The sequence below is a fragment of the Salmo salar genome, chromosome 06 (assembly GCF_965601325.2).
Source record: "Salmo salar chromosome 06, fSalSal1, whole genome shotgun sequence".
NCBI classification, from domain to species: domain Eukaryota; kingdom Metazoa; phylum Chordata; class Actinopteri; order Salmoniformes; family Salmonidae; genus Salmo; species Salmo salar.
This window is the reverse complement of record NC_138296.1, coordinates 98,678,894-98,703,354: the sequence shown is the minus strand read 5'-3', so window position 1 is coordinate 98,703,354 and position 24,461 is coordinate 98,678,894. Positions and strand designations below refer to the sequence as shown.

General features: G+C 48.1%; 1 protein-coding gene across 50 annotated transcripts in view; it reads right to left on the bottom strand.

Moving 5' to 3' along the window:
• Nucleotides 1–24,461, bottom strand: part of tmem214 (transmembrane protein 214) — an 82,208-nt gene that overhangs the window by 29,724 nt on the left and 28,023 nt on the right. For all 50 annotated transcript variants that reach the window (XM_082977116.1, XM_082977115.1, XM_082977147.1 and 47 more), the window contains exons 8-11: nucleotides 21,173–21,274; nucleotides 17,473–17,614; nucleotides 14,276–14,367; nucleotides 13,367–13,415 (exon numbers count right to left, since the gene is read on the bottom strand). In XM_082977116.1, coding sequence (XP_082833242.1) covers nucleotides 13,367–13,415; nucleotides 14,276–14,367; nucleotides 17,473–17,614; nucleotides 21,173–21,274 — 385 coding nt within the window. The remainder of the gene's footprint in view (nucleotides 1–13,366; nucleotides 13,416–14,275; nucleotides 14,368–17,472; nucleotides 17,615–21,172; nucleotides 21,275–24,461) is intronic.

Below are 24,461 nucleotides of genomic sequence, written 5' to 3'. Positions count from 1 at the left end.
TGACCTGATGGTGTCGACACCAACACCATGTCTATAGTAGTAGTAGTCACACTGACCTGATGGTGTCGACACAAACACCATGTCTATAGTAGTAGTAGTCACACTGACCTGATGGTGTCGACACCAACACCATGTCTGTAGTAGTAGTCACACTGACCTGATGGTGTAGACACCAACACCATGTCTGTAGTAGTAGTCACACTGACCTGATGGTGTAGACACCAACACCATGTCTGTAGTAGTAGTCACACTGACCTGATGGTGTAGACACCAACACCATGTCTGTAGTAGTAGTAGTCACACTGACCTGATGGTGTAGACACCAACACCATGTCTGTAGTAGTAGTCACACTGACCTGATGGTGTAGACACCAACACCATGTCTGTAGTAGTAGTCACACTGACCTGATGGTGTAGACACCAACACCATGTCTGTAGTAGTAGTCACACTGACCTGATGGTGTAGACACCAACACCATGTCTGTAGTAGTAGTCACACTGACCTGATGGTGTAGACACCAACACCATGTCTGTAGTAGTAGTCACACTGACCTGATGGTGTAGACACCAACACCATGTCTGTAGTAGTAGTCACACTGACCTGATGGTGTAGACACCAACACCATGTCTGTAGTAGTAGTCACACTGACCTGATGGTGTAGACACCAACACCATGTCTGTAGTAGTAGTCACACTGACCTGATGGTGTAGACACCAACACCATGTCTGTAGTAGTAGTCACACTGACCTGATGGTGTAGACACCAACACCATGTCTGTAGTAGTAGTCACACTGACCTGATGGTGTAGACACCAACACCATGTCTGTAGTAGTAGTCACACTGACCTGATGGTGTAGACACCAACACCATGTCTGTAGTAGTAGTCACACTGACCTGATGGTGTAGACACCAACACCATGTCTGTAGTAGTAGTCACACTGACCTGATGGTGTAGACACCAACACCATGTCTGTAGTAGTAGTCACACTGACCTGATGGTGTAGACACCAACACCATGTCTGTAGTAGTAGTCACACTGACCTGATGGTGTAGACACCAACACCATGTCTGTAGTAGTAGTCACACTGACCTGATGGTGTAGACACCAACACCATGTCTGTAGTAGTAGTCACACTGACCTGATGGTGTAGACACCAACACCATGTCTGTAGTAGTAGTCACACTGACCTGATGGTGTAGACACCAACACCATGTCTGTAGTAGTAGTCACACTGACCTGATGGTGTAGACACCAACACCATGTCTGTAGTAGTAGTCACACTGACCTGATGGTGTAGACACCAACACCATGTCTGTAGTAGTAGTCACACTGACCTGATGGTGTAGACACCAACACCATGTCTGTAGTAGTAGTCACACTGACCTGATGGTGTAGACACCAACACCATGTCTGTAGTAGTAGTCACACTGACCTGATGGTGTAGACACCAACACCATGTCTGTAGTAGTAGTCACACTGACCTGATGGTGTAGACACCAACACCATGTCTGTAGTAGTAGTCACACTGACCTGATGGTGTAGACACCAACACCATGTCTGTAGTAGTAGTCACACTGACCTGATGGTGTAGACACCAACACCATGTCTGTAGTAGTAGTCACACTGACCTGATGGTGTAGACACCAACACCATGTCTGTAGTAGTAGTCACACTGACCTGATGGTGTAGACACCAACACCATGTCTATAGTAGTAGTCACACTGACCTGATGGTGTAGACACCAACACCATGTCTGTAGTAGTAGTCACACTGACCTGATGGTGTAGACACCAACACCATGTCTGTAGTAGTAGTCACACTGACCTGATGGTGTAGACACCAACACCATGTCTGTAGTAGTAGTCACACTGACCTGATGGTGTAGACACCAACACCATGTCTGTAGTAGTAGTCACACTGACCTGATGGTGTAGACACCAACACCATGTCTGTAGTAGTAGTCACACTGACCTGATGGTGTAGACACCAACACCATGTCTGTAGTAGTAGTCACACTGACCTGATGGTGTAGACACCAACACCATGTCTGTAGTAGTAGTCACACTGACCTGATGGTGTAGACACCAACACCATGTCTGTAGTAGTCACACTGACCTGATGGTGTAGACACCAACACCATGTCTATAGTAGTAGTCACACTGACCTGATGGTGTAGACACCAACACCATGTCTGTAGTAGTAGTCACACTGACCTGATGGTGTAGACACCAACACCATGTCTATAGTAGTAGTCACACTGACCTGATGGTGTAGACACCAACACCATGTCTGTAGTAGTAGTCACACTGACCTGATGGTGTAGACACCAACACCATGTCTGTAGTAGTAGTCACACTGACCTGATGGTGTAGACACCAACACCATGTCTGTAGTAGTAGTCACACTGACCTGATGGTGTAGACACCAACACCATGTCTGTAGTAGTAGTCACACTGACCTGATGGTGTAGACACCAACACCATGTCTATAGTAGTAGTAGTCACACTGACCTGATGGTGTAGACACCAACACCATGTCTGTAGTAGTAGTCACACTGACCTGATGGTGTAGACACCAACACCATGTCTGTAGTAGTAGTCACACTGACCTGATGGTGTCGACACCAACACCATGTCTGTAGTAGTAGTAGTCACACTGACCTGATGGTGTCGACACAAACACCATGTCTAGTAGTAGTAGTCACACTGACCTGATGGTGTAGACACCAACACCATGTCTGTAGTAGTAGTCACACTGACCTGATGGTGTAGACACCAACACCATGTCTATAGTAGTAGTAGTCACACTGACCTGATGGTGTCGACACCAACACCATGTCTGTAGTAGTAGTCACACTGACCTGATGGTGTAGACACCAACACCATGTCTATAGTAGTAGTAGTCACACTGACCTGATGGTGTCGACACCAACACCATGTCTGTAGTAGTAGTCACACTGACCTGATGGTGTAGACACCAACACCATGTCTGTAGTAGTAGTCACACTGACCTGATGGTGTAGACACCAACACCATGTCTATAGTAGTAGTAGTCACACTGACCTGATGGTGTCGACACCAACACCATGTCTGTAGTAGTAGTCACACTGACCTGATGGTGTAGACACCAACACCATGTCTGTAGTAGTAGTCACACTGACCTGATGGTGTAGACACCAACACCATGTCTGTAGTAGTAGTCACACTGACCTGATGGTGTAGACACCAACACCATGTCTATAGTAGTAGTCACACTGACCTGATGGTGTCGACACCAACACCATGTCTGTAGTAGTAGTAGTAGTCACACTGACCTGATGGTGTCGACACAAACACCATGTCTATAGTAGTAGTAGTCACACTGACCTGATGGTGTAGACACCAACACCATGTCTGTAGTAGTAGTCACACTGACCTGATGGTGTAGACACCAACACCATGTCTGTAGTAGTAGTCACACTGACCTGATGGTGTAGACACCAACACCATGTCTGTAGTAGTAGTCACACTGACCTGATGGTGTAGACACCAACACCATGTCTATAGTAGTAGTCACACTGACCTGATGGTGTCGACACCAACACCATGTCTGTAGTAGTAGTAGTAGTCACACTGACCTGATGGTGTCGACACAAACACCATGTCTATAGTAGTAGTAGTCACACTGACCTGATGGTGTAGACACCAACACCATGTCTGTAGTAGTAGTCACACTGACCTGATGGTGTAGACACCAACACCATGTCTGTAGTAGTAGTAGTCACACTGACCTGATGGTGTAGACACCAACACCATGTCTGTAGTAGTAGTCACACTGACCTGATGGTGTAGACACCAACACCATGTCTGTAGTAGTAGTCACACTGACCTGATGGTGTAGACACCAACACCATGTCTATAGTAGTAGTCACACTGACCTGATGGTGTAGACACCAACACCATGTCTGTAGTAGTAGTCACACTGACCTGATGGTGTAGACACCAACACCATGTCTGTAGTAGTAGTCACACTGACCTGATGGTGTAGACACCAACACCATGTCTATAGTAGTCACACTGACCTGATGGTGTCGACACCAACACCATGTCTATAGTAGTAGTAGTCACACTGACCTGATGGTGTAGACACCAACACCATGTCTGTAGTAGTAGTCACACTGACCTGATGGTGTAGACACCAACACCATGTCTGTAGTAGTAGTCACACTGACCTGATGGTGTAGACACCAACACCATGTCTGTAGTAGTAGTAGTCACACTGACCTGATGGTGTAGACACCAACACCATGTCTGTAGTAGTAGTCACACTGACCTGATGGTGTAGACACCAACACCATGTCTATAGTAGTAGTCACACTGACCTGATGGTGTAGACACCAACACCATGTCTGTAGTAGTAGTCACACTGACCTGATGGTGTAGACACCAACACCATGTCTGTAGTAGTAGTCACACTGACCTGATGGTGTAGACACCAACACCATGTCTGTAGTAGTAGTCACACTGACCTGATGGTGTAGACACCAACACCATGTCTATAGTAGTCACACTGACCTGATGGTGTCGACACCAACACCATGTCTATAGTAGTAGTCACACTGACCTGATGGTGTAGACACCAACACCATGTCTGTAGTAGTAGTCACACTGACCTGATGGTGTAGACACCAACACCATGTCTGTAGTAGTAGTCACACTGACCTGATGGTGTAGACACCAACACCATGTCTGTAGTAGTAGTCACACTGACCTGATGGTGTAGACACCAACACCATGTCTGTAGTAGTAGTCACACTGACCTGATGGTGTAGACACCAACACCATGTCTATAGTAGTAGTAGTCACACTGACCTGATGGTGTAGACACCAACACCATGTCTATAGTAGTAGTAGTCACACTGACCTGATGGTGTAGACACCAACACCATGTCTATAGTAGTAGTAGTCACACTGACCTGATGGTGTAGACACCAACACCATGTCTTAGTAGTAGTAGTCACACTGACCTGATGGTGTAGACACCAACACCATGTCTATAGTAGTAGTAGTCACACTGACCTGATGGTGTAGACACCAACACCATGTCTATAGTAGTAGTAGTCACACTGACCTGATGGTGTAGACACCAACACCATGTCTATAGTAGTAGTAGTCACACTGACCTGATGGTGTAGACACCAACACCATGTCTAGTAGTAGTAGTCACACTGACCTGATGGTGTAGACACCAACACCATGTCTATAGTAGTAGTCACACTGACCTGATGGTGTAGACACCAACACCATGTCTGTAGTAGTAGTCACACTGACCTGATGGTGTAGACACCAACACCATGTCTGTAGTAGTAGTCACACTGACCTGATGGTGTAGACACCAACACCATGTCTGTAGTAGTAGTCACACTGACCTGATGGTGTAGACACCAACACCATGTCTGTAGTAGTAGTCACACTGACCTGATGGTGTAGACACCAACACCATGTCTGTAGTAGTAGTCACACTGACCTGATGGTGTAGACACCAACACCATGTCTGTAGTAGTAGTCACACTGACCTGATGGTGTAGACACCAACACCATGTCTGTAGTAGTAGTCACACTGACCTGATGGTGTAGACACCAATACCATGTCTGTAGTAGTAGTCACACTGACCTGATGGTGTAGACACCAACACCATGTCTGTAGTAGTAGTCACACTGACCTGATGGTGTAGACACCAACACCATGTCTGTAGTAGTAGTCACACTGACCTGATGGTGTAGACACCAACACCATGTCTATAGTAGTAGTCACACTGACCTGATGGTGTAGACACCAATACCATGTCTATAGTAGTAGTCACACTGACCTGATGGTGTAGACACCAACACCATGTCTGTAGTAGTCACACTGACCTGATGGTGTAGACACCAACACCATGTCTGTAGTAGTAGTCACACTGACCTGATGGTGTAGACACCAACACCATGTCTGTAGTAGTAGTCACACTGACCTGATGGTGTAGACACCAACACCATGTCTGTAGTAGTAGTCACACTGACCTGATGGTGTAGACACCAACACCATGTCTGTAGTAGTCACACTGACCTGATGGTGTAGACACCAACACCATGTCTGTAGTAGTCACACTGACCTGATGGTGTAGACACCAACACCATGTCTGTAGTAGTCACACTGACCTGATGGTGTAGACACCAACACCATGTCTGTAGTAGTAGTCACACTGACCTGATGGTGTAGACACCAACACCATGTCTGTAGTAGTAGTAGTCACACTGACCTGATGGTGTAGACACCAACACCATGTCTGTAGTAGTAGTCACACTGACCTGATGGTGTAGACACCAACACCATGTCTATAGTAGTAGTCACACTGACCTGATGGTGTAGACACCAATACCATGTCTGTAGTAGTAGTCACACTGACCTGATGGTGTAGACACCAACACCATGTCTGTAGTAGTAGTCACACTGACCTGATGGTGTAGACACCAACACCATGTCTGTAGTAGTAGTCACACTGACCTGATGGTGTAGACACCAACACCATGTCTGTAGTAGTAGTCACACTGACCTGATGGTGTAGACACCAACACCATGTCTGTAGTAGTAGTCACACTGACCTGATGGTGTAGACACCAACACCATGTCTGTAGTAGTAGTCACACTGACCTGATGGTGTAGACACCAACACCATGTCTGTAGTAGTAGTCACACTGACCTGATGGTGTAGACACCAACACCATGTCTGTAGTAGTAGTCACACTGACCTGATGGTGTAGACACCAACACCATGTCTGTAGTAGTAGTCACACTGACCTGATGGTGTAGACACCAACACCATGTCTGTAGTAGTAGTCACACTGACCTGATGGTGTAGACACCAACACCATGTCTGTAGTAGTAGTCACACTGACCTGATGGTGTAGACACCAACACCATGTCTGTAGTAGTAGTCACACTGACCTGATGGTGTAGACACCAACACCATGTCTGTAGTAGTAGTCACACTGACCTGATGGTGTAGACACCAACACCATGTCTGTAGTAGTAGTCACACTGACCTGATGGTGTAGACACCAACACCATGTCTGTAGTAGTAGTCACACTGACCTGATGGTGTAGACACCAACACCATGTCTGTAGTAGTAGTCACACTGACCTGATGGTGTAGACACCAACACCATGTCTGTAGTAGTAGTCACACTGACCTGATGGTGTAGACACCAACACCATGTCTGTAGTAGTAGTCACACTGACCTGATGGTGTAGACACCAACACCATGTCTGTAGTAGTAGTCACACTGACCTGATGGTGTAGACACCAACACCATGTCTGTAGTAGTAGTCACACTGACCTGATGGTGTAGACACCAATACCATGTCTGTAGTAGCCGTCACACTGACCTGATGGTGTAGACACCAACACCATGTCTGTAGTAGTAGTCACACTGACCTGATGGTGTAGACACCAACACCATGTCTGTAGTAGTAGTCACACTGACCTGATGGTGTCGACACCAACACCATGTCTGTAGTAGTAGTAGTAGTCACACTGACCTGATGGTGTCGACACAAACACCATGTCTATAGTAGTAGTAGTCACACTGACCTGATGGTGTAGACACCAACACCATGTCTATAGTAGTAGTAGTCACACTGACCTGATGGTGTCGACACCAACACCATGTCTGTAGTAGTAGTCACACTGACCTGATGGTGTAGACACCAACACCATGTCTATAGTAGTAGTAGTCACACTGACCTGATGGTGTCGACACCAACACCATGTCTGTAGTAGTAGTCACACTGACCTGATGGTGTAGACACCAACACCATGTCTGTAGTAGTAGTCACACTGACCTGATGGTGTAGACACCAACACCATGTCTATAGTAGTAGTAGTCACACTGACCTGATGGTGTCGACACCAACACCATGTCTGTAGTAGTAGTCACACTGACCTGATGGTGTAGACACCAACACCATGTCTGTAGTAGTAGTCACACTGACCTGATGGTGTAGACACCAACACCATGTCTGTAGTAGTAGTCACACTGACTTGATGGTGTAGACACCAACACCATGTCTATAGTAGTAGTCACACTGACCTGATGGTGTCGACACCAACACCATGTCTGTAGTAGTAGTAGTAGTCACACTGACCTGATGGTGTCGACACAAACACCATGTCTATAGTAGTAGTAGTCACACTGACCTGATGGTGTAGACACCAACACCATGTCTGTAGTAGTAGTCACACTGACCTGATGGTGTAGACACCAACACCATGTCTGTAGTAGTAGTCACACTGACCTGATGGTGTAGACACCAACACCATGTCTATAGTAGTAGTCACACTGACCTGATGGTGTAGACACCAACACCATGTCTATAGTAGTAGTCACACTGACCTGATGGTGTCGACACCAACACCATGTCTGTAGTAGTAGTAGTAGTCACACTGACCTGATGGTGTCGACACCAACACCATGTCTATAGTAGTAGTAGTCACACTGACCTGATGGTGTAGACACCAACACCATGTCTGTAGTAGTAGTCACACTGACCTGATGGTGTAGACACCAACACCATGTCTATAGTAGTAGTAGTCACACTGACCTGATGGTGTAGACACCAACACCATGTCTGTAGTAGTAGTCACACTGACCTGATGGTGTAGACACCAACACCATGTCTGTAGTAGTAGTCACACTGACCTGATGGTGTAGACACCAACACCATGTCTATAGTAGTAGTCACACTGACCTGATGGTGTAGACACCAACACCATGTCTGTAGTAGTAGTCACACTGACCTGATGGTGTAGACACCAACACCATGTCTGTAGTAGTAGTCACACTGACCTGATGGTGTAGACACCAACACCATGTCTATAGTAGTCACACTGACCTGATGGTGTCGACACCAACACCATGTCTATAGTAGTAGTAGTCACACTGACCTGATGGTGTAGACACCAACACCATGTCTGTAGTAGTAGTCACACTGACCTGATGGTGTAGACACCAACACCATGTCTGTAGTAGTAGTCACACTGACCTGATGGTGTAGACACCAACACCATGTCTGTAGTAGTAGTAGTCACACTGACCTGATGGTGTAGACACCAACACCATGTCTGTAGTAGTAGTCACACTGACCTGATGGTGTAGACACCAACACCATGTCTATAGTAGTAGTCACACTGACCTGATGGTGTAGACACCAACACCATGTCTGTAGTAGTAGTCACACTGACCTGATGGTGTAGACACCAACACCATGTCTGTAGTAGTAGTCACACTGACCTGATGGTGTAGACACCAACACCATGTCTGTAGTAGTAGTCACACTGACCTGATGGTGTAGACACCAATACCATGTCTGTAGTAGTAGTAGTCACACTGACCTGATGGTGTAGACACCAACACCATGTCTGTAGTAGTAGTCACACTGACCTGATGGTGTAGACACCAACACCATGTCTGTAGTAGTAGTCACACTGACCTGATGGTGTAGACACCAACACCATGTCTAGTAGTAGTAGTCACACTGACCTGATGGTGTAGACACCAACACCATGTCTGTAGTAGTAGTCACACTGACCTGATGGTGTAGACACCAACACCATGTCTGTAGTAGTAGTCACACTGACCTGATGGTGTAGACACCAACACCATGTCTATAGTAGTAGTCACACTGACCTGATGGTGTAGACACCAACACCATGTCTATAGTAGTAGTAGTCACACTGACCTGATGGTGTAGACACCAACACCATGTCTATAGTAGTAGTCACACTGACCTGATGGTGTAGACACCAACACCATGTCTGTAGTAGTAGTCACACTGACCTGATGGTGTAGACACCAACACCATGTCTGTAGTAGTAGTCACACTGACCTGATGGTGTAGACACCAACACCATGTCTGTAGTAGTAGTCACACTGACCTGATGGTGTAGACACCAACACCATGTCTGTAGTAGTAGTCACACTGACCTGATGGTGTAGACACCAACACCATGTCTGTAGTAGTAGTCACACTGACCTGATGGTGTAGACACCAACACCATGTCTGTAGTAGTAGTCACACTGACCTGATGGTGTAGACACCAACACCATGTCTGTAGTAGTAGTCACACTGACCTGATGGTGTAGACACCAACACCATGTCTGTAGTAGTAGTCACACTGACCTGATGGTGTAGACACCAACACCATGTCTGTAGTAGTAGTCACACTGACCTGATGGTGTAGACACCAACACCATGTCTGTAGTAGTAGTCACACTGACCTGATGGTGTAGACACCAACACCATGTCTGTAGTAGTAGTCACACTGACCTGATGGTGTAGACACCAACACCATGTCTGTAGTAGTAGTCACACTGACCTGATGGTGTAGACACCAACACCATGTCTGTAGTAGTAGTCACACTGACCTGATGGTGTAGACACCAACACCATGTCTGTAGTAGTAGTCACACTGACCTGATGGTGTAGACACCAACACCATGTCTGTAGTAGTAGTCACACTGACCTGATGGTGTAGACACCAACACCATGTCTGTAGTAGTAGTCACACTGACCTGATGGTGTAGACACCAACACCATGTCTGTAGTAGTAGTCACACTGACCTGATGGTGTAGACACCAACACCATGTCTGTAGTAGTAGTCACACTGACCTGATGGTGTAGACACCAACACCATGTCTGTAGTAGTAGTCACACTGACCTGATGGTGTAGACACCAACACCATGTCTGTAGTAGTAGTCACACTGACCTGATGGTGTAGACACCAACACCATGTCTGTAGTAGTCACACTGACCTGATGGTGTAGACACCAACACCATGTCTGTAGTAGTCGTCACACTGACCTGATGGTGTAGACACCAATACCATGTCTGTAGTAGTAGTCACACTGACCTGATGGTGTAGACACCAACACCATGTCTGTAGTAGTAGTAGTCACACTGACCTGATGGTGTAGACACCAACACCATGTCTGTAGTAGTAGTCACACTGACCTGATGGTGTAGACACCAACACCATGTCTGTAGTAGTAGTCACACTGACCTGATGGTGTAGACACCAACACCATGTCTGTAGTAGTAGTCACACTGACCTGATGGTGTAGACACCAACACCATGTCTGTAGTAGTAGTAGTCACACTGACCTGATGGTGTAGACACCAACACCATGTCTGTAGTAGTAGTCACACTGACCTGATGGTGTAGACACCAACACCATGTCTGTAGTAGTAGTCACACTGACCTGATGGTGTAGACACCAACACCATGTCTGTAGTAGTAGTCACACTGACCTGATGGTGTAGACACCAACACCATGTCTGTAGTAGTAGTCACACTGACCTGATGGTGTAGACACCAACACCATGTCTGTAGTAGTAGTCACACTGACCTGATGGTGTAGACACCAACACCATGTCTGTAGTAGTAGTCACACTGACCTGATGGTGTAGACACCAACACCATGTCTGTAGTAGTAGTCACACTGACCTGATGGTGTAGACACCAACACCATGTCTGTAGTAGTAGTCACACTGACCTGATGGTGTAGACACCAACACCATGTCTGTAGTAGTAGTCACACTGACCTGATGGTGTAGACACCAACACCATGTCTGTAGTAGTAGTCACACTGACCTGATGGTGTAGACACCAACACCATGTCTGTAGTAGTAGTCACACTGACCTGATGGTGTAGACACCAACACCATGTCTGTAGTAGTAGTCACACTGACCTGATGGTGTAGACACCAACACCATGTCTGTAGTAGTAGTCACACTGACCTGATGGTGTAGACACCAACACCATGTCTGTAGTAGTAGTCACACTGACCTGATGGTGTAGACACCAACACCATGTCTGTAGTAGTAGTCACACTGACCTGATGGTGTAGACACCAACACCATGTCTGTAGTAGTAGTCACACTGACCTGATGGTGTAGACACCAACACCATGTCTGTAGTAGTAGTCACACTGACCTGATGGTGTAGACACCAACACCATGTCTGTAGTAGTAGTCACACTGACCTGATGGTGTAGACACCAACACCATGTCTGTAGTAGTAGTCACACTGACCTGATGGTGTAGACACCAACACCATGTCTGTAGTAGTAGTCACACTGACCTGATGGTGTAGACACCAACACCATGTCTGTAGTAGTAGTCACACTGACCTGATGGTGTAGACACCAACACCATGTCTGTAGTAGTAGTCACACTGACCTGATGGTGTAGACACCAACACCATGTCTGTAGTAGTAGTAGTCACACTGACCTGATGGTGTAGACACCAACACCATGTCTGTAGTAGTAGTCACACTGACCTGATGGTGTAGACACCAACACCATGTCTGTAGTAGTAGTCACACTGACCTGATGGTGTAGACACCAACACCATGTCTGTAGTAGTAGTCACACTGACCTGATGGTGTAGACACCAACACCATGTCTGTAGTAGTAGTCACACTGACCTGATGGTGTAGACACCAACACCATGTCTGTAGTAGTAGTCACACTGACCTGATGGTGTAGACACCAACACCATGTCTGTAGTAGTAGTCACACTGACCTGATGGTGTAGACACCAACACCATGTCTGTAGTAGTAGTCACACTGACCTGATGGTGTAGACACCAACACCATGTCTGTAGTAGTCGTCACACTGACCTGATGGTGTAGACACCAACACCATGTCTGTAGTAGTCGTCACACTGACCTGATGGTGTAGACACCAACACCATGTCTGTAGTAGTAGTCACACTGACCTGATGGTGTAGACACCAACACCATGTCTGTAGTAGTCGTCACACTGACCTGATGGTGTAGACACCAATACCATGTCTGTAGTAGTAGTCACACTGACCTGATGGTGTAGACACCAACACCATGGCTGTAGTAGTAGTCACACTGACCTGATGGTGTAGACACCAACACCATGTCTGTAGTAGTAGTCACACTGACCTGATGGTGTAGACACCAATACCATGTCTATAGTAGTAGTCACACTGACCTGATGGTGTAGACACCAACACCATGTCTGTAGTAGTAGTCACACTGACCTGATGGTGTAGACACCAACACCATGTCTGTAGTAGTCGTCACACTGACCTGATGGTGTAGACACCAACACCATGTCTGTAGTAGTAGTAGTCACACTGACCTGATGGTGTAGACACCAACACCATGTCTATAGTAGTAGTCACACTGACCTGATGTAAACTGATTGATTGTAAACATTGTTCCCCAGGAATGAACTTTTCCTCCCAGCCAATCCTGAGCCAGGACACTGAGATGGGACAGAGGCAGTAACCATGGTTATACTGTACCTTGGGTGGCAGAGTGTTCCAGGACTTCAGTAGATGGTTTAACAGCAGGCTAGAGAGAGAGAGACAGAGAGACAGAGACAGAGAGAGAGACAGAGAGAGAGACAGAGAGAGAGACAGAGAGAGAGACAGAGAGAGAGACAGAGAGAGAGACAGAGAGACAGACAGAGAGACAGAGACAGAGAGAGAGAGACAGACAGACAGACAGACAGACAGAGAGAGACAGACAGAGAGAGAGACAGAGAGAGAGACAGAGAGACAGACAGAGAGAGAGACAGAGAGACAGACAGAGAGACAGAGACAGAGAGAGAGAGACAGAGAGACAGAGAGAGAGACAGAGACAGAGAGAGAGAGACAGAGAGACAGAGAGAGAGACAGAGAGAGACAGACAGAGAGAGAGACAGAGAGAGACAGACAGAGAGACAGAGAGAGAGACAGAGAGAGAGAGACAGAGAGACAGAGACAGAGAGAGAGACAGAGAGAGAGACAGAGAGAGAGACAGAGAGAGAGACAGACAGAGAGACAGAGAGACAGAGAGACAGAGAGAGAGAGAGACAGAGAGAGACAGAGAGAGACAGAGAGAGACAGAGAGAGACAGAGAGAGACAGAGAGAGACAGAGAGAGACAGAGAGAGACAGAGAGAGACAGAGATTTATTATAGGACACTACTTCAGATTGGTTGCTTAAAACATGTATGTACCTGGACCGGTGTTCTATATCCAGCTGTCTCCAGACCTCTGAGCGGTGTGTGTGTGTGTGTGTGTGTGTGTGTGTGTGTGTGTGTGTGTGTGTGTGTGTGGTACCTGGACTGTGGTAAGTGTTTGGTGTAGAGCTGTCTCCAGACACCCAGACTCTGAGCGTGTGTGTGTGTGTGTGTGTGTGTGTGTGTGTGTGTGTGTGTGTGTGTGGTACCTGGACTGTGGTAAGTGTTTGGTGTATAGCTGTCTCCAGACACCCAGACTCTGATGGTCCACAGACAGACACTCCGTCATGGAGCTGAGCAACTAGAGAGAGAAGTAATATATTGGACATGACAATACTATCCATTAACCATACAAATACATTCATTATTATTTTAAAAACATTTGGTGAATGTTATTTGTTGAAGACACTTTTCTAATTCTTATCAGAGAAAAAAACTGTTTGTGTTTGTGTACATACACTGAGTACATACACTGAGTGTACCAAACATGAACAACACCTTCCTAATATTGAGTTGCACCTTCATTTTGCTCTCAGAACAGCCTCAATTCGTCAGGGTCATGGACTCTACAAGGTGTCAAAGCGTTTCCACAGAGATGCTGGTCCCATGTTGACTCCAATTCTTCCCACAGTTGTGTCCAGTTGGCTGGATGTCCTTTGGGTGGTGGACCATTCTTGATACACACACAGGAAACTGTTGACCGTGAAAAACCCAGCAGCGTTGCAGTTCTTGACACAAACCAGAACTCAAAACAAATGTGTAGACCTCCACAAGTCTGGTTCGTCTTTGGGAGCAATTTCCAAATGCCTGAAGGTACCACGTTCATCTGTACAAACAATAGTACTCAAGTATAAACACCATGGGACCACGCAGCCGTCATACCGCTCAGGAAGGAGACGCGTTCTGTCTCCTAGAGATGAATGTACTTTGGTGCGAAAAGTGCAAATCAATCCCAGAACAACAGCAAAGGACCTTGTGAAGATGCTGGAGGAAACAGGTACAAAAGTATCTACATCCACAGTAAAACGAGTCCTATATCAACATAACCTGAAAGGCCACTCAGCAAGGAAGAAGCCACTGTTCCAAAACCGCCATAAAAAGCCAGACTACGGTTTGCAACTGCACATGGGGACAAAGATCGTACTTTTTGGAGAACTGTCCTCTGGTCTGATGAAACAAAAATAGAACTGTTTGGCCATAATGACCATCGTTATGTTTGGAGGAAAAAGGGGGAGGCTTGCAAGCCGAAGAACACCATCCCAACCGTGATGCACGGGGGTGGCAGCATCATGTTGTGGGGGTGCTTTGCTGCAGGAGGGACTGGTGAACTTCACAAAATAGATGGCATCATGAGGGAGGAAAATTATATGGATATATTGAAGCAACATCTCAAGACATCAGTCAGGAAGTTAAAGCTTGGTCGCAAATGAGAAAAGCGACAGTCAATCTGGAAAATGTCAAGAACTTTAAGTTTCTTCCTGTGCAGTCGCAAAAACCATCAAGCGCTGTGATGAAACTGGCTCGCACCGCCACAGGAAAGGAAGACCCAGAGTTACCTCTGCTGCAGAGGATACGTTCAGTAGTTACCAGCCTCAGGAATTGCAGCCCAAATAAATGCTTCACAGAGTTCAAGTAACAGACACATCTCAACATCAAATGTTCAGAGGAGACTGTGAATTACTGCAAAGAAAACACTACTAAAGGACACCAATAAGAAGAGACTTGCTTGGGCCAAGAAACACGAGAAATGGACATTAGACCGGTGGAAATCTGTTCTTTAGTCTGATGAGACCAAATTGGAGATTTTTGGTTCCAACCGCCGTGTCTTTGTGAGACTCCGAGTAGGTAAACGGATGATCTCCGCATGTGTGGTTCCCACCGTGAAGCATGGAGGAGGAGGTGTTATGGTGCTTTGCTGGTGACCCTGTCAGTGATATATTTAGAATTCAAGGCACAGTTAACCAGCATGGCGACCACAGCATTCTGCAGCGATACGCCATCACACCTGGTTTGCGCTTAGTGGGACTGTCATTTGTTTTTCAACAGGACAATGACCCAACACACCTCCAGGCTGTGTAAGGGGCTATTTGACCAAGAAGGAGAGTGATGGAGTGCTGCATCAGATGACCTGGTCTTCACAATCACCCAACATCGACTCAATTTGGATGGTTTGGGATGAGCTGGACCGCAGAGTGAAGGAAAAGCAGCCAACAAGTGCTCAGCATATGTGGGAACTCCTTCAAGACTGTTGGAAAAGCATTCCTCATGTAGCTGGATTACAGAATGCCAAGAGTGTGCAAAGCTGTCATCAAGGCAAAGGGTGGCTAATTTGAAGAATGATTCTTCGGACCTTCAGCAGAAATGTTTTGGAACCCTTTTCCCAGATCTGTGCCTCGACACAATCCTGTCTCGGAGCTCTACGGATAATTCCTATGACCTCATTTATTTAACCTTTATTTAACTAGGCAAGTCAGTTCAGAACAAATTCTTATTTACAATGACGGCCTAGGAACAGCGGGTTTAACTGCCTCGTTCAGGGGCAGAACGACTGATTTTTACCTCGTCAACTCTGGGATTCGATCTAGCAATCTTTCGGTTACTGGCCCAGAACTCTAACCACTAGACTGCCTGCAGCACCAACATCTCTTGGTTTTTGCTCTGACATGCACTGCCAACTGTGGGACCTTATATAGACAGGTGTGTGCCTTTCCAAATCATGTCCAGTCAATTTAATTTACCACACCTGGACTCCAATCAAGTTGTAGAAACATCTCAAGGATGATCAATGGAAACAGGATGCACCTGAGCTCAGTTGAGTCTCAAAGCAAAGAGACTACTTCCGTAAATATGGTATCTTTTTATTTTGAATACATTTGCAAAAATGTCCAAAAAAACCCCTGTTTTTGCTTTGTCATTATGGGGTATTGCTTTGTCATTATGGGGTGTTGTGATGTCATTATGGGGTGTTGTGATGTCATTATGGGGTATTGTGATGTCATTATGGGGTGTTGTGATGTCATTATGGGGTATTGTGATGTCATTATGGGGTATTGTGATGTCATTATGGGGTATTGTGATGTCATTATGGGGTATTGTGATGTCATTATGGGGTATTGTGATGTCATTATGGGGTATTGTGATGTCATTATGGGGTATTGTGATGTCATTATGGGGTATTGTGATGTCATTATGGGGTATTGTGATGTCATTATGGGGTATTGTGATGTCATTATGGGGTATTGTGATGTCATTATGGGGTGTTGTGATGTCATTATGGGGTATTGTGATGTCATTATGGGGTATTGTTTGTAGGTTGATGAGGGAAAAAACATGTATTTAATCCATTTTAGAATAAGGCTGTAACTTAACAAAATGTGGAGAAAGTCAAAGGGTCCCTGTGTATTACCTCTCTCTTCATATCATCAGGGCAGTGGGGCGTGGCCCGGGACAGGAAGGAGGGAAGGTAAGTGTGGAGGGTCATTTCGGGCTTCGCCCCAAAAGCCAACACCTTCAGACGAGGGTACAGACGACACAGCTGCTCCTGGAGGCTACGCATCCACACACACACACACAGTCACACACACACAGTCACACACACAGAGTCACACACACAGAGTCACACACACACAGTCACACACAGAATAAAACTTTTTTTTTTACCGAGCCCCAACTATCACTAAACATTTGAATTGTTTTTATTTCAGTGAAATATGAAGCGAGGTAAATCGACTTTGTATGGCGTTGCCTGAGTAACGGAGAGAACATCGCAGCTGCTCACCAAAACAAAACAAAAATCTTTGCACCCCCAGAAAATCATCATGATCCATTGGGTAATTTGTCATGAAAATGGTGTCTTGATAAAACAGCTCTGCTTGGCAAGTAGACCAAAGCAGCCATCTCTTCCCATCATCTATGTATCCTGCTGAGATAAGTTACCATTAAACCCTTTCTAATGGTGACAGCACTCCAAACAACGGAGCTAAAAAAAGTGTCCATGTCGGAAGGAAAAGCGTTGCTAGGATCATTATTATTACTTTCCATGACGGTTCTGTTTCATAATGTTTGGTTATATATATATATATATTTATATATTTATATTTATATATTTATATCCTACTGACTGTGGTATGTTGTTTAAAAAGGTCACTATTAAAAAAAAAAGAGAATTTACAAATAATTGGGAAATAATTGATAGTAGACTAGTCCTGTAACTGCTGGCTACAGACTGGTCCCCAACAACTACTACAGACCCGGTTCCATCCCAGGCTGTATCACAGACTGGTCCCCAACAACTACTACAGACCCGGTTCCATCCCAGGCTGTATCACAGCGGTCTAAGAGACTACATCACTACAGACCCGGTTCCATCCCAGGCTGTATCACAGCGGTCTAAGAGACTCCAGCACTACAGACCCGGTTCCATCCCAGGCTGTATCACAGCGGTCTAAGAGACTACAGTCCCGGTTCCATCCCAGGCTGTATCACAGCGGTCTAAGAGACTACATCACTACAGACCCGGTTCCATCCCAGGCTGTATCATTACCGGCCGTGACCGGAAGTCCCATAGGGTGGCACACATTTGGCCCAGTGTCGTCCGGGTTAGGGGAGGGTTTGGACCCGGATCATGTCTGTACATGTGTTATTTTACACTGAACCGCGTAGCCCAGCCCCCTTCTGAACCGCGGCGACCAGCCCCCTACTGGACCACGTAGCCCAGCCCCCTACTGAACCACGTAGCCCAGCCCCCTACTGAACCACGTAGCCCAGCCCCCTACTGAACCACGTAGCCCAGCCCCCTACTGAACCACGTAGCCCAGCCCCCTACTGAACCACGTAGCCCAGCCCCCTACTGAACCACGTAGCCCAGCCCCCTACTGGACCACGTAGCCCAGCCCCCTACTGAACCACGTAGCCCAGCCCCCTACTGAACCACGTAGCCCAGCCCCCTACTGAACCACGTAGCCCAGCCCCCTACTGAACCACGTAGCCCAGCGCCGGCCCGTACTGAACCACGTAGCCCCGCCCCCTACTGAACCACATAGCCCAGCCCCCTACTGAACCACGTAGCCCAGCCCCCTACTGAACCACATAGCCCAGCCCCCTACTGAACCACGTAGCCCAGCCCCCTTCTGAACCACGTAGCCCAGCCCCCTTCTGAACCACGTAGCCCAGCCCCCTACTGAACCACGTAGCCCAGCCCCCTACTGAACCACGTAGCCCAGCCCCCTACTGAACCACGTAGCCCAGCCCCCTACTGAACCACGTAGCCCAGCCCCCTACTGAACCACGTAGCCCAGCCCCCTACTGAACCACGTAGCCCAGCCCCCTACTGAACCACGTAGCCCAGCCCCCTACTGAACCACGTAGCCCAGCCCCCTACTGAACCACGTAGCCCAGCCCCCTACTGAACCACGTAGCCCAGCCCCCTACTGAACCACGGCGATGTAGCCTTTGCCTCGTGTTTCTGAATAGCGGAAATAAAAAACCCTCCGGGGATTAGAACCAACATCCCCAAAAAGATTATTAAGGCAAATTATTCTGCTTTAGACTGTCTCCTATTGGGTGATGATAATCTACATAGTTATTCTGCTTTAGACTGTCTCCTATTGGCTGCTTGTCGGTCTTGTTTGATAAACTTCCCTAAATAGCTGCATGTAACTCAGTATCTAAGTGGATTGACCCGTCTGCCTTCGTGCCATGTTTACTTTGCCATCCAGTTACGACAGACAGCGGAGACTGTAGGAACATGGCGATCATGGCTTTTAAAAAAAAAAAAAAAAAAAAAAAAACGCACAATATGCAAATAGCTGGACGTATCCAAACTCCAATCCTACAACGAGGCAGAGATGGTGCAGTGGAATACGCCAGCTGGAAGACAAGGGCCGTCTTTTCATGCACAACATGAAGTTAGACACAGCTGCTGCCTCAGTTATAAAGTCCCACACATGTGCAGAAATCTCTGTATTAATAGCACAGCCAATCGGCTTGCAGGAACACCAGCTACTCCAGGAGCAGAAAAATAGTTTTGTTGCGTTCATAAATATGGATCCCCCCTGTTAACAAAGAGCGGAGAATTTCAAGGAAATGGTTTTAAAAATCCATAGTTACTCCCACTTTCAGACAGTCAGGCGTCTGTGCGTTACCATGGTGACAGGGCATTCAGACAGTCAGGCGTCTGTGCGTTACCATGGTGACAGGGCATTCAGACAGTCAGGCGTCTGTGCGTTACCATGGTGACAGGGCATTCAGACAGTCAGGCGTCTGTGCGTTACCATGGTGACAGGGCATTCAGACAGTCAGGCGTCTGTGCGTTACCATGGTGACAGGGCATTCAGACAGTCAGGCGTCTGTGTGTGCGTTACCATGGTGACAGGGCATTCAGACAGTCAGGCGTCTGTGTGTGCGTTACCATGGTGACAGGGCATTCAGACAGTCAGGCGTCTGTGTGTGTGTTACCTTGGTGACAGGGCATTCAGACAGTCAGGCGTCTGTGTGTGTGTTACCTTGGTGACAGGGCATTCAGACAGTCAGGCGTCTGTGTGTGTGTTACCTTGGTGACAGGGCATTCAGACAGTCAGGCGTCTGTGTGTGTGTTACCTTGGTGACAGGGCATTCAGACAGTCAGGCGTCTGTGTGTGTGTTACCTTGGTGACAGGGCATTCAGACAGTCAGGCGTCTGTGTGTGTGTTACCTTGGTGACAGGGCATTCAGACAGTCAGGCGTCTGTGTGTTACCATGGTGACAGGGCATTCAGACAGTCAGGCGTCTGTGTGTGTGTTACCTTGGTGACAGGGCATTCAGACAGTCAGGCGTCTGTGTGTGTGTTACCTTGGTGACAGGGCATTCAGACAGTCAGGCGTCTGTGTGTGTGTTACCTTGGTGACAGGGCATTCAGACAGTCAGGCGTCTGTGTGTGTGTTACCTTGGTGACAGGGCATTCAGACAGTCAGGCGTCTGTGTGTGTGTTACCTTGGTGACAGGGCATTCAGACAGTCAGGCGTCTGTGTGTGTGTTACCTTGGTGACAGGGCATTCAGACAGTCAGGCGTCTGTGTGTTACCATGGTGACAGGGCATTCAGACAGTCAGGCGTCTGTGTGTGTGTTACCTTGGTGACAGGGCATTCTTCGGCATGTAGGCGAAGTCCAGCAGTGGGAAGAAGTCTTTAGGTCCCATGACCCCAAAACCTTTAGTCAGGTTAACATGGAGCCTGGAGAGAAACAAACTGCAATTTACAAAAAACAAAAGTACAGTGTAATATTGAAGTTCAACCCAGCCACACCTCCAACGGTCCCAAATCGACCCCTTAACCCTACGACCCCTTAAAACATTGGTTGAGCTCAGATGATCAATATGGTAATAGCTCCACTCTGCCCTCTGATAGGCTAGGTAGATGGAGGCTTAACCATTATTGCCTAAACCAATCAAATCCTCTCAGATCTCCACACGTGCATAGGGTGTAGGGTCCATTGGGGATTGAGGTAGGGGTTAGAGGTCGGGGACAGGTAGGGTAGGGGTTAGAGGTCAGGGACTTACAGCAGTAGTCTCCCCAGGTAGGGTAGGGGTTAGAGGTCAGGGACTTACAGCAGTAGTCTCCCCAGGTAGGGTAGGGGTTAGAGGTCAGGGACTTACAGCAGTAGTCTCCCCAGGTAGGGTAGGGGTTAGAGGTCAGGGACTTACAGCAGTAGTCTCCCCAGGTAGGGTAGGGGTTAGAGGTCAGGGACTTACAGCAGTAGTCTCCCCAGGTAGGGTAGGGGTTAGAGGTCAGGGACTTACAGCAGTAGTCTCCCCAGGTAGGGTAGGGGTTAGAGGTCAGGGACTTACAGCAGTAGTCTCCCCAGGTAGGGTAGGGTAGGGGTTAGAGGTCAGGGACTTACAGCAGTAGTCTCCCCAGGTAGGGTAGGGTAGGGGTTAGAGGTCAGGGACTTACAGCAGTAGTCTCCCCAGGTAGGGTAGGGGTTAGAGGTCAGGGACTTACAGCAGTAGTCTCCCCAGGTAGGGTAGGGGTTAGAGGTCAGGGACTTACAGCAGTAGTCTCCCCAGGTAGGGTAGGGGTTAGAGGTCAGGGACTTACAGCAGTAGTCTCCCCAGGTAGGGTAGGGGTTAGAGGTCAGGGACTTACAGCAGTAGTCTCCCCAGGTAGGGTAGGGGTTAGAGGTCAGGGACTTACAGCAGTAGTCTCCCCAGGTAGGGTAGGGTAGGGGTTAGAGGTCAGGGACTTACAGCAGTAGTCTCCCCAGGTAGGGTAGGGTAGGGGTTAGAGGTCAGGGACTTACAGCAGTAGTCTCCCCAGGTAGGGTAGGGGTTAGAGGTCAGGGACTTACAGCAGTAGTCTCCCCAGGTAGGGTAGGGGTTAGAGGTCAGGGACTTACAGCAGTAGTCTCCCCAGGTAGGGTAGGGGTTAGAGGTCAGGGACTTACAGCAGTAGTCTCCCCAGGTAGGGTAGGGGTTAGAGGTCAGGGACTTACAGCAGTAGTCTCCCCAGGTAGGGTAGGGTGGGGTTAGAGGTCAGGGACTTACAGCAGTAGTCTCCCCAGGTAGGGTAGGGGTTAGAGGTCAGGGACTTACAGCAGTAGTCTCCCCAGGTAGGGTAGGGGTTAGAGGTCAGGGACTTACAGCAGTAGTCTCCCCAGGTAGGGTAGGGGTTAGAGGTCAGGGACTTACAGCAGTAGTCTCCCCAGGTAGGGTAGGGGTTAGAGGTCAGGGACTTACAGCAGTAGTCTCCCCAGGTAGGGTAGGGGTTAGAGGTCAGGGACTTACAGCAGTAGTCTCCCCAGGTAGGGTAGGGGTTAGAGGTCAGGGACTTACAGCAGTAGTCTCCCCAGGTAGGGTAGGGGTTAGAGGTCAGGGACTTACAGCAGTAGTCTCCCCAGGTAGGGTAGGGGTTAGAGGTCAGGGACTTACAGCAGTAGTCTCCCCAGGTAGGGTAGGGGTTAGAGGTCAGGGACTTACAGCAGTAGTCTCCCCAGGTAGGGTAGGGTAGGGGTTAGAGGTCAGGGACTTACAGCAGTAGTCTCCCCAGGTAGGGTAGGGGTTAGAGGTCAGGGACTTACAGCAGTAGTCTCCCCAGGTAGGGTAGGGGTTAGAGGTCAGGGACTTACAGCAGTAGTCTCCCCAGGTAGGGTAGGGGTTAGAGGTCAGGGACTTACAGCAGTAGTCTCCCCAGGTAGGGTAGGGGTTAGAGGTCAGGGACTTACAGCAGTAGTCTCCCCAGGTAGGGTAGGGGTTAGAGGTCAGGGACTTACAGCAGTAGTCTCCCCAGGTAGGGTAGGGGTTAGAGGTCAGGGACTTACAGCAGTAGTCTCCCCAGGTAGGGTAGGGTAGGGGTTAGAGGTCAGGGACTTACAGCAGTAGTCTCCCCAGGTAGGGTAGGGGTTAGAGGTCAGGGACTTACAGCAGTAGTCTCCCCAGGTAGGGTAGGGGTTAGAGGTCAGGGACTTACAGCAGTAGTCTCCCCAGGTAGGGTAGGGTAGGGGTTAGAGGTCAGGGACTTACAGCAGTAGTCTCCCCAGGTAGGGTAGGGGTTAGAGGTCAGGGACTTACAGCAGTAGTCTCCCCAGGTAGGGTAGGGGTTAGAGGTCAGGGACTTACAGCAGTAGTCTCCCCAGGTAGGGTAGGGGTTAGAGGTCAGGGACTTACAGCAGTAGTCTCCCAGGTAGGGTAGGGGTTAGAGGTCAGGGACTTACAGCAGTAGTCTCCCCAGGTAGGGTAGGGGTTAGAGGTCAGGGACTTACAGCAGTAGTCTCCCCAGGTAGGGTAGGGTAGGGGTTAGAGGTCAGGGACTTACAGCAGTAGTCTCCCCAGGTAGGGTAGGGGTTAGAGGTCAGGGACTTACAGCAGTAGTCTCCCCAGGTAGGGTAGGGGTTAGAGGTCAGGGACTTACAGCAGTAGTCTCCCCAGGTAGGGTAGGGGTTAGAGGTCAGGGACTTACAGCAGTAGTCTCCCCAGGTAGGGTAGGGTAGGGGTTAGAGGTCAGGGACTTACAGCAGTAGTCTCCCCAGGTAGGGTAGGGTAGGGGTTAGAGGTCAGGGACTTACAGCAGTAGTCTCCCCAGGTAGGGTAGGGGTTAGAGGTCAGGGACTTACAGCAGTAGTCTCCCCAGGTAGGGTAGGGGTTAGAGGTCAGGGACTTACAGCAGTAGTCTCCCCAGGTAGGGTAGGGGTTAGAGGTCAGGGACTTACAGCAGTAGTCTCCCCAGGTAGGGTAGGGGTTAGAGGTCAGGGACTTACAGCAGTAGTCTCCCCAGGTAGGGTAGGGTAGGGGTTAGAGGTCAGGGACTTACAGCAGTAGTCTCCCCGGTAGGGTAGGGTAGGGGTTAGAGGTCAGGGACTTACAGCAGTAGTCTCCCCAGGTAGGGTAGGGGTAGAGGTCAGGACTTACAGCAGTAGTCTCCCAGG